Here is a 13,696-nt window from a genome sequence, read left to right as displayed (position 1 = left end):
AAGAGAATGAAAAGACGAATGGCAGGCTGGGAGAAACTGTTCACGAATCACACATCCAACATGGGACTTTTCTCTAGAATATATAAAGAACGCACGATACGCAACAACACTCAACACTCAAAGAACCCAATAAGAAAAGGGCAAAAGACATGAGGCAGCACTGGACCAGAGCAGATATACAGACGGCAGAGAAACACGTGAAAAGAGGTCCAGCATCATTAGGCATCAGAGAGGCACAAATTAAAACCACAACGAAATAACACCAGAAAACTATGAGAATGGCTTTAAAAAAAAGACAAGCGCCAACGAGAACCTGGAATGGCTGGAACTCTCGTGCACTGCTGGCTGCAACATGAAATGACACAACTGCTTTAGACACGAGTGTGGGCAATTTCTCATAGTTAAAAATACACTTACCATACGACCCACAGTCTTACTCCCGGGCTAACTTACCCAATGGAACTGACAACTGAAGTGTGTGCAAAAACCCGTACACAAAAGTTTGTAGCCGCTTAACTCATAATTACTAAAAACTAGAAACAACCTAAGTGGCCTTTATTTAACCAGCGAGTGGATAAGTGAAGCGTGGTATAGCCACACAGCGGAATATTACTCAGCAGTAAAAAAGGACAAAAGACAAATTCATACAACAACATGAATGAATCTCAAACGCATACTGCCTCTAAGGCCACGTGCTGCGTGATTCCACTTATGCGAGAAGGTGGTCGCTGGGACTTATTGGGAGGGGGAAGAAGTGATTACAAAGGGGCCGCATGAGGGAGTTTTTAGGGGGACGACACTGTTCTGTTTCTTGATTACAGACGTGATCACGTGATTATAGGCACCTGTTTAAACTCAGAGACACGTACACCAAGAGAGTAAATTTTAAAAGTGATTAAGAATGGAAAAAAGATAACTGGCTGTTTCAAGTACAAATGGTAACACAGAATAAGGCTTAGGGCCTACGAAGACGTGAAATAGATGACAAGTGTACAAAGCACTGCCGGGAGGAGTGAAGACGCTGCTTTAAGGTCTGAGTGACATGAGGGTATAATTTAACCAGGAAAGCGCCCTGGGGCCAGTTGAAGAGTGCTGCGAACGCTGAGCGGCTGAAGCACAAAGGAGGCCTAACCACCAACTCAACAGAGGAGCCGAAGAGGAACACTGGGAAAAACGCAGCCAAAAAAGGTGCGGGGAAAGAGGGAAAAGGAAAACAAGGGCAAATAGCGAGATGATAGACTTGAAGCTAACTCCATCAAAAAGTACACTAAATGTGAGTGATCTGAAGACCCCAGACAAAGGCCGCCAGACTGGATAGAAACACAGACCTCAGCCACACGCCGTCTGCAAAGGGGGCGCGTGAAGACACGGGCGGGTTGACAGTGAAGATGCAAAGAACCAACACGCAGAAATACCAACTATAAGGGAGTTGGAATGGCTGCACTCACTACAAAGTAGACCAGAAACGGATGAGCTGGGGCCAGCCCCAGGGCCAAGTGGTTATGTTCACGCGCTCTGCTCCGGGGGCCCGGGGTTTCGCTGGCTCATCAGGCCACGATGAGGCGGCTCCCACACAGCACAACCAGAAGGACCCACAGGTGGAATCTACAACTATGTGCTGGGGGGCTTTGGGGAGGAGAAGAAGAAGAAGAAGAAGAAGAAGAAAAGAAATGGATAAACTGAAGAAAGACACAAATTACCATGCCTGGAACAAGAAGAAAGAGAAATCTACGGAATAGTTTATATTTAAACCAATAGAATTTGTAATTAAAAACCTTCCCCCAGTTAACAATGACAGAAACACCAGAGGCCCAAGTGGCTTTGCTGGTGAATGAATTCTATCAAACATTTAAGAAAGAAGTAACATCAAACTTAGACTTCTTCAGAAAACAAGAGAGAAGAGAACATAAGGTCAGCATGATCCCGATACCAAAACCGGACAAAGTCATTGTAAGAAAACTACAGATAATTAACCTTCATGAAGACAGGCACAAAATTCCTTAAGAAAATATTGGCAAATTGAATCCAGCAACATATAAAACTAAAATACACAATGACCAAGTGGGGTTTATCCCAGGAATGCAAGAGCGGTTCGGTATTTGGAAAGTAACTGATGCGATACGCCACATTTGTAAAACTAAGGAGAAAACCCACACACTTGGTTTGATAGATGAAGAAAAAATATTTGATGAAACTGAAATCTGATTCATGATTTAAAGAACAAACTCTCAGAAAACCAGTGAGCCGCTGGCAGGCGGATGTTAAACACGCGCCCCTCGAATGACGCGATGGTCCCACCACTGCACGGGTGCTCACAGCAGCGGGATGACAGCAGCCCCACGCAGGAGGCCACCCACACGTTGGGACCGGTGGCACGTCCACATCATGGGAGAATTCTCAACCAACCAAGAGGATCTAGAACCACACGGGCGAATCTGGAAAAAGTAAAAAATAAAAGACTCCGTTCTGTGTGAGCCCACTGACGGATTCCAGAGAAGGCAGAAACCGCAGGCACAGAGAGCGGAGGGTGGGGCGGGGGCTGGGGTGGGGGGACTCGGCAAAACATTTTAGGAGAGTAAACGGTTCCGTATCTTGACAGTGACTGTGGTACCCGAATGATTACAATTGCCAAACGCGTCACCTGTATGCTTGAAATTGGTACATTTTATTGTGTATAAACACGTTCACAAAACAAAAAGGAGGGAGAGGAAAAGGCAGGGTGGACGCACGCAGTGCAGACGGGTCTCGACTGCATTCTGCCGATGAGAGAAGCCAGACCAGAGTATGCACCGTAGGACTCCATCGACGGGATGTCCTAGAACAGGACAAGTATCCAGAGTGACAGAACGCAAGGCGGAGGCTGCCCGGCCAGGGTGCGGCAGGGACTGCCAGGGAGGGCGCGAGCCTCGAGGGTGACGGAAACGTTCTCCAGCTGATTGTGCTAGTGGGGCCACACGCCAGCCTCAAATGGGCACGTTACACCCATTTCACGGAGGTCTGTCAGTTATACCTCAATAATTTGGTCTGAGAAGAAGGAACCTTCGGGTGTCCGGGTGGTTGAGGGTTAAAGGTGACATTGCAGAGGTGCCCTGCCCTGCACCTGCCCTGGCAGAGGCTGAGGACCAGGGAGCCAGGGAGGCAGGGAGCTCTCAGGGACGAGCTGTGGTTGGCACCTGGAGCACCTGGCCCTCAGGGCAGCCTGGGCTGGCCTCTGGGTGCTCGGTGGCACAGACACCAGGCTGGCACCTCCTTCGCCTGGCCCGAGCTACCAGGAGCTGCCGTAAAAGGCCCCCCACCTCTGCCTGGGCCCCAGCCTAGCCAGGCCAGGGACAAAAGCACAGCTGGCCTGCTCCCTGGGCCCCCTGGGTTGGCGCGGGCTCAAAGAATGGACACCCGGCGCCAGCCAGGAGGCGGTGTGGGGCAGTGGGGAGTGAGACCTGAAGAACAAATCCAGCCCCTCTCCCTTCTCTGTGGGACCCCCAAGAGACAGCCCTTGAGTTCTGAGCTGCAGGTGGGAGTGGCCTCCGACAGGCATCCCCGCTGGCTGACCAGCCGGGAGGTCCTGCTGGCGGGGCGTCGGGCCGCAGTGGAGGGGGCGGACGACCGCAGGATAGGACGGCAGCAGCGCTGACCTGGCCCGGGGCAGGGCTCGCCCGCTCCTCGCCTTCCGGCGCACACAGGAGCCATCTGCAGCCTCCGCTGGGAGCAGGCGGAGCCCGGGAACAGATGCGCTGCCGCGTGCCAGGCCGCTCCTGAGCACCACCAGTGTCTGCCCCACGTCTGGGCGTGGGGACAGTTGGGCAGACCTGGGAGAGCTGGCCAGCCCCCAGAGCGGAAGGTGGAGCAAGACCACACTGGGTCACTGAACACGCTGGGCCACCAGCTCACGGGCCACTCATCACACACCCTCACGGGTGGTCTTCTTCCGGGAAAGGGTTAACGTGGAGGCACGTGGCTGGCGTATAAATACCGGGCGTGCCTCTGTCTCAGACATCCGCAGGGAGCAACATCTGCCGGCTACAATTAAACATCTGCCCGTGCCAAAGAGGGGCCGGGACTGGCGCGGGAACGCCGGCCCAGGACGCGGCCACAGTGGCGTGGAAGGTGGTCAGACAGGGCAGGTGGCCCCCCTCCCTGGCCGTCTGCGCTCCCTGCAGAGAACAAGGGAGCGAGCCCAGGCTGGCGCCAGTACCTGTCCCACAGGCCCTCTGTCCACTTGTTCACCCACCCTCAGCCTCACTCCCGCGGATGGGCCAAGGGGCAGCCTGCCCTGCCTCGCTGCCATTCTTGGTGGAGTTGACAGTGGCCCCCCCGGCCATGATTAAATACTTGTCCAGGGTCCTGTCTGCTGTCTGTCTCCCCTGATGGCAAGGCCGGGGCCACACCCATCTCAGCCACCAGTACTTGCAGCTTGTGGGTCCACATGTACCCAAGGAGTGTGAACAAGTAGAGACCACTGGAGCAGACCTGTTACGGCGCTGGGGTGCCCTCTGTGCCCTGCTCCCCCCAGAACCAATGCCAACCCCCATGGCCCCCCTGCCTTGACCAGGGCAGCCCCTCACTCCCAGTGCAGCAGCTGACGCACAGACACCACCAGCTCTCGAGCCCTCGGGAGCTGGAGCAGGGGCTGCCCTGAGCCCCAGACGGGACCCGGGGGTGCACCCCACTGTGAGGGGGGCCGGAGGCTGGCAGCCCGGTCCACATGCCCCGCACAGCCAGGGCCTTCTTAGTAGCATCGCTCCTAATAGCAGCAAATTAGAAACAACCCCAGTGTCCCTCGACGGGGACTGGAAAAACCAACCACAGGGTCTCCACTCAACGGACAACGACACGGGACTCAGAAGGAATGGGGAGACACACAGGACAGAAAGAGACAGAAAACACGGCAGGGGCTGTGCAGGGTGGTCCACAGCCAATGAACATCATCTGTAATATTTAATTCCTTGGTTTCCAAAACAAGAGCTCGCCACACAGGAGCTGCCTGTGGCTCTTCGTGAGGGCGAGGGTGGAGACGGGGTCCTCGGCGTGGTGCTCCACGCTTTCCTGCCCAGAGGGTGCCGGTTAAAAGACCCTTGACAGTCACTCAGGCAAACCTCTCCCTCGGGAGGTAGAGAAACCAAGGCCAGAAAGGAGAAGGGACTCCTGAGTGTCCTTATGCCACAGGGGCACACCTTAGAACATTCCAGATTCTACCAGCTCAAAGAGAGCCCTGCCCAACCCTTGTCCAGGCCCCAGGCTGGGGCAGCAGGCCATTTGGCCACCTGAGTGGGTGTGAGGATGTCCTCTGGACAGGCCAGGCCAACACACAGAGAGAGTCCCGGGTACACGGAGCCAGCACCCTCTCTATCTGCTTGCCCCTAAGGCCCCCACCCCCACAAATCTCTTCCCAGCACACCCAGCGCCCGGTGACGCCAGCGACGTCACTGCCAATAACCTAGATTTTAACCAAGAAATCACACCCCCCGCTCCCTGCCCCACTTATGGGCTCACCGAGGAGAAAACCCAGACTGCAGCATCCTGGGCCAGCTGGAGGCAGGGCCGGCCCCCATGCCCTGCCCGGCCCCAGCCACTGCCCCTTCAGGCTCCCAGCTTCCCACCACCCTGTCCTACCTCCGATATCCCCTGGGGAGACGGGATCAAGGGGTCATGATGGCCACGGGACTCCCTCCTGTCACCCAGGGCCGGGTGGCCCCTGCAGGCCCACAGCCTTGGGCCGGGTCTGTGCCCCTGGCTTCAGCATCTTGTCTGAGTTCCGGGGGTGGGGCCTGGTGAGCAGGACAGTCATGGTCACGGCAGTGGGGCTGTTTGCTTCTTGGTCCCAGCCCTGGCCTTTCCACGGCCACTGTCCCACTGGCTCCTTGGAAAACCCAAGGACGCAGGTGGGCCACACTGTGCAGGTGAGGAGAGGGCTCCAGGCTCGTCCAGTGGAAGGGGCAGGTCCACTCAGACGGGCTACGGCATTCCACCAGCACCCAGCAGCCTTGACACCCATCCTGTTTCTCACCATCCCAAGCACACGAAGGCTCAAAGCTGCCCTGGCCCAAGGGGGGCTTGTGCATGGACGACTAGGGAGATGCGTGGCAGCTCGGGACCTTCCTGGCTCCACAGCATACCACCACGGCTGCCAGTGGGCAGCCCCCACCCCTGGGCCCTCGGCAGATTCTGGCCTGACACCTCCAGGGCCGCATCCAGCTGCTGATACGGGGGCAGTCCTCAGGGGCTGTGGGGGTCTGCCCTGGGCACGTGTGGCCTGCGTTCCCAGGAAAGGGGGTTGGGAGCTGCCCCAGTTCCTTCTGGCCCAGTCTGGGGCTCCACATGGCCCTCACTCCACCCGTCCAGTGGCTGTCATCAGAGGGCAGAGGAAACTACACGGGCAGGTCCTGGAGGTCCCCACAAGGCTGGAGCCCCATCGGCCTTGGAAAGGGCTGGGCCACAGCTTGCAGGTTCCTTTCTATGGGGAACGCCACGCCCTCCCTAGCCTCTACCACTGAAAGGAGAAACCAGGTCCAGATCCAGGTGGCTGGCGTGCCAGCATCTTGTGGAAGCCGTATAAGCACAACAACATGCATTTAAATAACGTAATAAGTTCTAGGGAAAAACCATGGCCCAGAGCCCCTGGGGAGGGAGGCACCCAGGGCAGTGGTCCCCCTTTCCAGCAGCTCTGAGAGGGACCCAAGTTGGCAAGACCGGAGGCCGAGACCCAGCTGTCCAGTTCTCGGCCACTCTGGAGGCCCGGCCATCCAGGGCTTAAGCTGGTGGGCGCTCCTGGCTCCCTAGACCCCCGCCCTGCAGCACTGATGGACGAGTACCTGCCTGGAGCTTGAGGAACAGACTGAGCGGGGGGGGGGGGGGCAGCAGTGTCTGCTCCATCAGAGCATGAGGACATGGCGGGACAGAGGGGAGGAAAGAGTCCCCACACTGCCCCTCGGGGCCCCACCTCTGGGACGTCACTTCCCGCTGGCACCATGTGTCCGGGGCCAGCCACTGGACACGGGCCCTGCATGCAAATCAGGGCAGGCAGCGGGCCCAGGCACTCAGCCAGTTTTCGGGGAACACGGAAGGCAGGGGGACACCTGATCCGGGGCCCCAGCTACAGGACCCTCTGCCCAGCAAATCCTGAACCATCCCTGGGGACTGTGATGCAGTCTGCAATGCCAGGCAGCTCAAATTAGGGCACCTCGGGTTTATAGGTACCTAACCGGGGAGCCCCCTCCAAAAAAATAACTTGTGGGGGCAGCTCATTCAGTTCAACAGGCGCTTCCTGCCTGTCCCTTGGTGCTGGGCCCAGGGAGGTGGTGGCAAAAGGGACGGGTACACGGAAATCTCTGGCCTGACTGAGAGGCAAGGCCACGTGGGTAGAGAAAGGGCTGAGGTGAAAAGTCATGAAGACGGGCCTGCTGGGGCACTTGTGGTGCCAGATGGGGTCACCGAGGCCTGGAGCAGGTGAGTGACCAGCCTGGGTCACACAGTACCCTCTGAGCCCTCTGGCAGGTCCCTAGTCCACTGAGGCCCTCAGTTTCTTCATCCATCCCACGGAAGACAGGGCCCTGTCCTGCATGCTACACTGCAGCTTCCAGCGGATTTTCACTTAGCTGAACACATTCCGTGTCCTCTCATCTCATCCAGAATCAAGTTTCGAGTCCTTGGCCGAGGCTGCAAGACTGACCTAGGTCCTGCTCCTGCCCCAGGCCTCAGCTCCTGCCGGCTCATCCTAGCTGGGTTAGGAACTTCCCCCACCGGGCCTGCACGCCTCCAGCACAGCGGCTTCCCGGAGCGAGCTATCCTGGCCCCCAGGCATGCCTGTCTTCCCAGCCAGGCTGTGAGCACCTAGGGAGCAGGCAGGTTTGCCTCGGGGCCCACAGGGCCTAGCGGTCCACCTGTGCCTGCTGGCAGGTGGCCACCGCAGCAGCATGGGGCAGGCCCCGTGCACATTACCTGCATAGCTGCCGGAGGCCTTGATGTACATCTGGCCGTACTGCTCCTCCACCATGGTGTCATAGGCCTCGTCATCTTCCTCGTCCTCCTCGTTGTGGTAGGAGGTGGGGCTGTCGGTGGTGGGCAGGCTGCTGGCCCCCGGACTGGTCCTCTCCCCCTGGGAGTAGGGCACCTGCTGGATGCTGGGGATGAGGGTGGCCAGGCTGGGCACCCCATAGTAGGAGACCCGGGGCAGCTTGAGAGGGGTCGCACCTGCCGCCACAGCAGTGCCCGCCGCCACCGTCGCACCATCCCGGGGCCCCGTCTCAAGCGGGCGCTTAGAGGACAGGCCCGGGCCGGCAGCCGGTGGCAGCTCCATGGCTTCATGCTTCACGCGGGTCAGCAGTGGGATGGGCACAGAGGGGGACACGACGTAGGGGGGTGCGGCGGTGGCGGCCGGCTGCAGCTGGTTGCAGGGGCTCTGGGGCTCGGAGCTGGCGTCCTCGATCATGGCAGTCTGCGAGTCACAGTGGGGCGAGCTCACCTTGAACATGAGGTCTGTGCCGCGCTCCACGATGTGCTGGATCTGCAGGAAGCCGGCCGTGTACATGACCACGAGCTGCTCGCTGGCCGCCATGGTCAGCCTGCCCGTGTAGCAGAAGGACAGGATCTGCTGGAAGCAGGCGGGAGGCACCGTGCCCGGCAGCTCGAAGGCGCTCTTGCTGTTGCCGCTGAATAGATCGCGGAAGTAGAGGCTGCTGGCAGCCAGGACGGCCCGGTGGGCCTTGAAGGCCTGGCCCTTGACCACAATGGACACATCGCAGTAGAGGCCCAGCAGGCGCTGCTCGTTGAGGCAGCCGAGCACGGTGTTCCCGAAGTTGGGAATCTCTATGTGCAGCATCTGCGACATGGCGGGCAGGCGCAAGTGGGCAGGCCTCAGACTCAGCGCGGGAGCGGCCCGAGCGGGCACATCTGTGGGAGAGAGGGCGAGGGGGACACGCGGTCAGGTTCCCGGACATCTGGCCGCCCACCTCCGCGAAAGGCTAAGGAAATTCCCCCCCCCACCCCCAGGGCCCCATGCCCTCCTCTACGGGGTTACTGGAAGCCCTGCCGCGTGCCCAGCCAGCGGGATGCCTCGCACCACCCCTGGGCTGCTCCCAGAGCCACCCAGCAGCGAGCTGGAGCCCGTGGGGGCCAGGAGACACCCTGTCCGGAGAAGACAAGAAGAGAGGCCTGCACAGCGGTGGGACAGGACGGGGCAGCTCGGCCCACGGCGCAGGGAGGGGCTAGGCGGGAGGTCTGCAGACTCTTCTCCAAGCAAAAAGTTAGCAGCCAAGGCGCCCCTCATGGCCTTTCCCCTGGGAGGGGCCAGAGCCCCGGGCGAGCGGGCAGGGCCCCCTGAGGGTCCTCAGGGGGTCTCCGGAGGCTTTGAGTTTCTGGTTCGCTTAAACTCTTTGCCCTCAAGAGCCACCACACAGAGCGCCTGCGGTGGGGGAAGGGGGGACTTTTGCCCCCTGGCTGAGGAGCCAGTCCCCTTGTGCCCCTGGAGAGGTGGGCGAGGGGTGGGGGCACCCAGGGAAGCGAGGTGAAGCCGGGAGAACTCAGGCGGGCTCCGGAGCGCTCTGACGCTTCTGCTCCCTCTCCCGCAGGCAGAGAAGACTCTGGGGCCAGAGGCGCTGCCCCACCTGGAGCCCAGCTCCCCAGTCCCCGAGCCGCTGGCATCAGGGACCTGGCACCCAGACCAGTAGTTGGGAGCCTGTCGCAGCCCCACTTGCGCGCCCTCCTGGTCCCCCGGCTTCCAACGCTGGCCAATCCCTGCTGGCTCGTTCCCAGCCCAGGTGACTAAAGGGGTCATGGGGACACTGGGAGGAGGGACATGCAAGGGCGCCCCAGGGGCTGAGATGGGGCTCCAGTGCTGTTGATCTGCTGCCTGATTCAGAGAAGGGGGGCCAGGGCCGGCCGGCTGGAGAAGGCGCTGACCGAACTCCGCGCAGCCGGCGCCCGCACAAAGGGCCGCTCTGTCCCGCGGGAGGAAAGTGCAGGCGGCCGCAGAGGCGCCGGGCCGGCCGGCAGAGGGAGGGCAGGGGGCGGAGCAGCGGGACCCCGACCCTGGCCGGCCGGCCGGCAAGAGTTGGGCAGGTGGGCGGCCGCTCTGGAGAGGGCCCGCAGTGCCCCCGCTGCGGAGAAGTTGCCGGCCCACGGGGGAGACCTACCTTTGGCCGCTGCCGCTGGTGGCCCCGGCACTACCCGCTCAGCCTGGCAGGGGCAGGCTCGCCCGCACGCCGGCCGCCCGCAGCCGCCAGCTGCTCCGGGAATGCAGCAACCGGAGCGGGAGCCCTTGGGGTGGGGAGGGTGCGAGGAGCCGGGAGAGGAGGAGGAGGAGGAGGAGGAGGAGGAGGAGGAGGAGGAGGGCAGAGAGTCTCGGCGCTGGGCTCGGCGGCCGCAGCTCAGCTGCACCCAGCCCGGCTCTCCGGGGCAGCGCACAGCATCTAAATGAAGAGGCCGGATGCAGACGGACATTCAGGCAGCTCTCGGGAATGAATAGCCGCCTTTGATTTGGGAGCCGAAGTAAATGCCAGCTCCCAGCCCCGGCTTTAAAAACAGTGGAGTGTTGGTGCCAGAGGAATGCGCGGCTCCGGGTGTTGGTACAAGACAGACTTTTGATGACTCACTGCAATGCAAACAAAGATGGCAGAAATACTGTACTGTACGTGGAGAGATGCTTCGTGGTGCCACGGCAACTGAGACAGCCTGGAAATTTATAGTGCAGTTTTGCATATGAATTACCCAGTAAACTGCCGCCCTGCCATCCAGTACAGCCGAGTGTCAAAGCATTTAAACTATTCCAAACAGTCTGCAGGGCTGGCAGAGCCGCCCAACTCCTCCAGGGCGGGCGGGGCCAGCGAGGGGGGGAGGGGGCGAAGGGGTCGGGCAGACCCTGGGTGAGGGAGGGGAGCCCAGGAGGGGAGGCAGATGAGAAAATGAGGCAGGAGAGGAGAGAGCAAGTGGCATGGGAGGGAGAGGCCCCGAGATGGACAGCCGGGCAGAGCCCATGGTGACCCCTCCTCTCTCCTTGGGGTCCCAGAGCAGCAGGCCCAGGGAGTCCAGCCCCAGTTCCCCATCCCACTCGCCCGGGGCAGTCACCCTGCCCCGAGCCCTCCACCTGGCTCAGCTCTTTAAAAGACTAACTTTGTGAGCACAACTGGGGCCAGGCCCATGGTAGCAGCCCCCGATGGACCAGCCCCCGCAGAGGTGGCAGCAAACACACCACCCCCCCAACCCCGCCCCTTAAGGAAATGCGCTGGACTGTCGGCACAGGGCCCCCAGCCCCCAGCCTCTATTGAGCCTGTCCTGGGGATGGGCGGCTGCGCCGTGCGCACTGCATGTCCCGCTCCAGGGGACGGGAGCCTCGGTCCAGGCTCCTGCCACGGCCCACTGGATTGCAGGGGCCTGAGGACAAACCACTGGCCTGCTCAGCCTCAGTTTCCCCACCTGACACCAACTGTGGCCCTGGAAAGTGCGTATGTAGCCCATAAGAACGGATCGAGTAGAGACCGGAGATGACCGAGGTCTGGTCCCCGGCAGTGCCCAGCATGGCTGCCGTCATGCACGAATTAACCCTGGTGGCTGGGGTGGGGAGGCGGCAGTGGTGACAGGCAGTACCCCTCCCACGGGGCCCTCCAAGGCATCCGGAGAGAGAGAACCATCTGGTGCACCCCCATTCACACACTGTGGGCTCAGCTTCCGAGACCAGATAAAAAGCCACTGAATGGGAGCGGGAAGAAATCCAGGTGTGGAGAACCCACCCCGCGAGCAGCGGCCAGCACAGTGTGCCTCTTACATGGAGGACTCGTAGTGGGGCGGCCAGACAAGGACAGTGATGGGGACGTTGACAGAAATGGTCCCCTCGGCCACTCTGAGCTCAAGGGGTGCGGCTGGGCCTCTTCTTGCTGGGGGCCCTCGCCGGGTGGGAAGGCCCCCAGCACCCCTCGGCCACCACCTCATCAACGACCAGCCTTCAGACCCCGGCTCGGTGATGGGGATAGTACTGTCCCTGCCAGAGATGAAAGCAGCGCGAAGCCAGGGCGGCCACAGCGGCCAAGCCCAGAGGTCAAGAGCATGACCTAACGCCCGCACACTCCAGCCACAGCCCCCTAGCAGTGTCCTGTCCTCACTGCCCTCAGGAAGCTGCCCTGGCCAGGGACGGACTTTGCCATCAGTGGGGCACTGCCACACCTCAGCTGCCCCAGGCAGCAGCAGGCCCGGAGCGGGCGTCCACACCTCCCACCCCAGGTAGCCTCGTCAGCCAGCCTTTATCCAGACCAGGAGGCCCAGCCCCCGGAAGGTCCTACCAGAAGCCCTATCGGGACCCCAGACCAGGCTGTGTCATCCTGGTGGTCCCCCTTTCCCAGCGACTAGGAGGAGCCCAACGGCCCCAAGACAAGGGGGCTGGGGCCTCAGGGTGGGAGTTGGGGGAACAGCCCACATGTCTAGCCAGCCACAAAGGAAGGCAGACAGGGGCATAGGCAGAGCCAACATAGGGAAACAGAGGGATACCCAGAAGCCAAAGGACATTGGGACCTGTCATGGGGAGGGCAGGGCAGGGGCCAACCCTGGCCTGGGTGAGGACTCAGGATCCAGGGCCCTAGAACACACTGCCTTCAACTGTGCACAACCTGGTTCTCCCTCGGAGAGCCCGTCAGGTGCCCCTCATGAGCTTGGCAGGGGCGGGGCGGGCCTGCCCAGTGCCTAGCAGGCATTTAACTGAATGCTGGGTGCGGCCGGGGAGAGCTGACAGAGGGGGCTGTGCTGCCCAGTGATGTACAGTGCCATGGGGAGTGGTCCCCCAAACAGCCCCTTTCAGAGACCCACAGCACCCACCACCAGGAGCCTCCCAGAGAGCGAGGTGGGGTCACCTGGCCACATGGAGGCTCTTGTGCTATGAGAGGAGGTGACCCATCCCAGCCATGCAGAGGCCACCAAAGCTGCACTGTGCACCAGCCCACAGAGGGTCCCAACTGCCCAGGGCTGGGCAGGCTGTGGCCAGATCCTAAAGTGAGAGCAGGGGACAGCGCAAGGCCAACAAGGCCTGTCCCTTCCCACAGCGGGTCCTGGGCTCTCCAGGCACCAACCTCATATGCCAGGCCCTGCCCCAGCCAAGTCCCTCCACAGCCTGCGGCCTCAAGCAAATGACACCGCACCTGGGACGGTCATTTGTCAATGGGCTCAGGTTCACCCTTGGGTGGTTACTGTAGGGTCCACGGAGCCGATACTGGTAAAGCCCACGATGCTCAGGGAAGCGGCACCACGATGACTCACCTGCCACGACCTGGCGGGGGGCGGGGGGTGATGGTCAGGGCGGTGCCTCCATCAGCCCCCAGCCCACCTAGGCCCCCGTCTGCACTTCAGGGACCTGCACCCCAGGACTGGGGGCCAGACCGCTTGCCCAGAGAAGGGACTATGATTCCCCGGGAAGGCGATGAGCCCGTCTGGGTCCCTGGGGACCACGGACGACTGGCACTGTGCCACCGTGTCCTGAAGCCACCTGTGCGGGTGAGGCTGCCGCCTGCGGCCGGGCCCGTGAGAGCCCGACACGAGCTGGTTTTAGGTTGCTTTCTTAGAAGCCTCGCCGGGGTAAGAACAAAGCCGAACTTTAGGAGGAAAGAATAAAAGAAAGGCTTGGTTTACACACCCGGGGCCACGAAAGCAGGACAAGACTCAGGCCGACCCCTGTGCAGTGAACAGAGAGGAAAGGGCCAGGGGCCAGAGTGGACCAAGGGAC

The 13,696-nt window shown here is 60.8% G+C and overlaps 1 protein-coding gene across 5 annotated transcripts in view; it reads right to left on the bottom strand.

Moving 5' to 3' along the window:
• The window catches only part of NACC2 (NACC family member 2), a 76,558-nt gene that overhangs the window by 25,131 nt on the left and 37,731 nt on the right, over nt 1-13,696 (bottom strand). For 2 of the 5 annotated variants that reach the window (XM_046664746.1, XM_046664754.1), the window contains exon 2: nt 7,936-8,886. In XM_046664746.1, the coding sequence (XP_046520702.1) occupies nt 7,936-8,824 (889 nt within the window). In that variant the 5' untranslated portion in view covers nt 8,825-8,886. Of the gene's footprint in view, nt 1-7,935; nt 8,887-10,127; nt 13,286-13,696 lie in introns of those variants that run through there. The other 3 variants (XM_046664730.1, XM_046664737.1, XM_046664723.1) reach the window with 3 other exon arrangements.

The sequence above is a fragment of the Equus quagga genome, chromosome 1 (assembly GCF_021613505.1).
Source record: "Equus quagga isolate Etosha38 chromosome 1, UCLA_HA_Equagga_1.0, whole genome shotgun sequence".
Taxonomy (NCBI): Eukaryota; Metazoa; Chordata; class Mammalia; order Perissodactyla; family Equidae; genus Equus; species Equus quagga.
The sequence above is the reverse complement of the archived record's forward strand: the minus strand, read 5'-3'. Positions and strand labels throughout refer to the sequence as shown.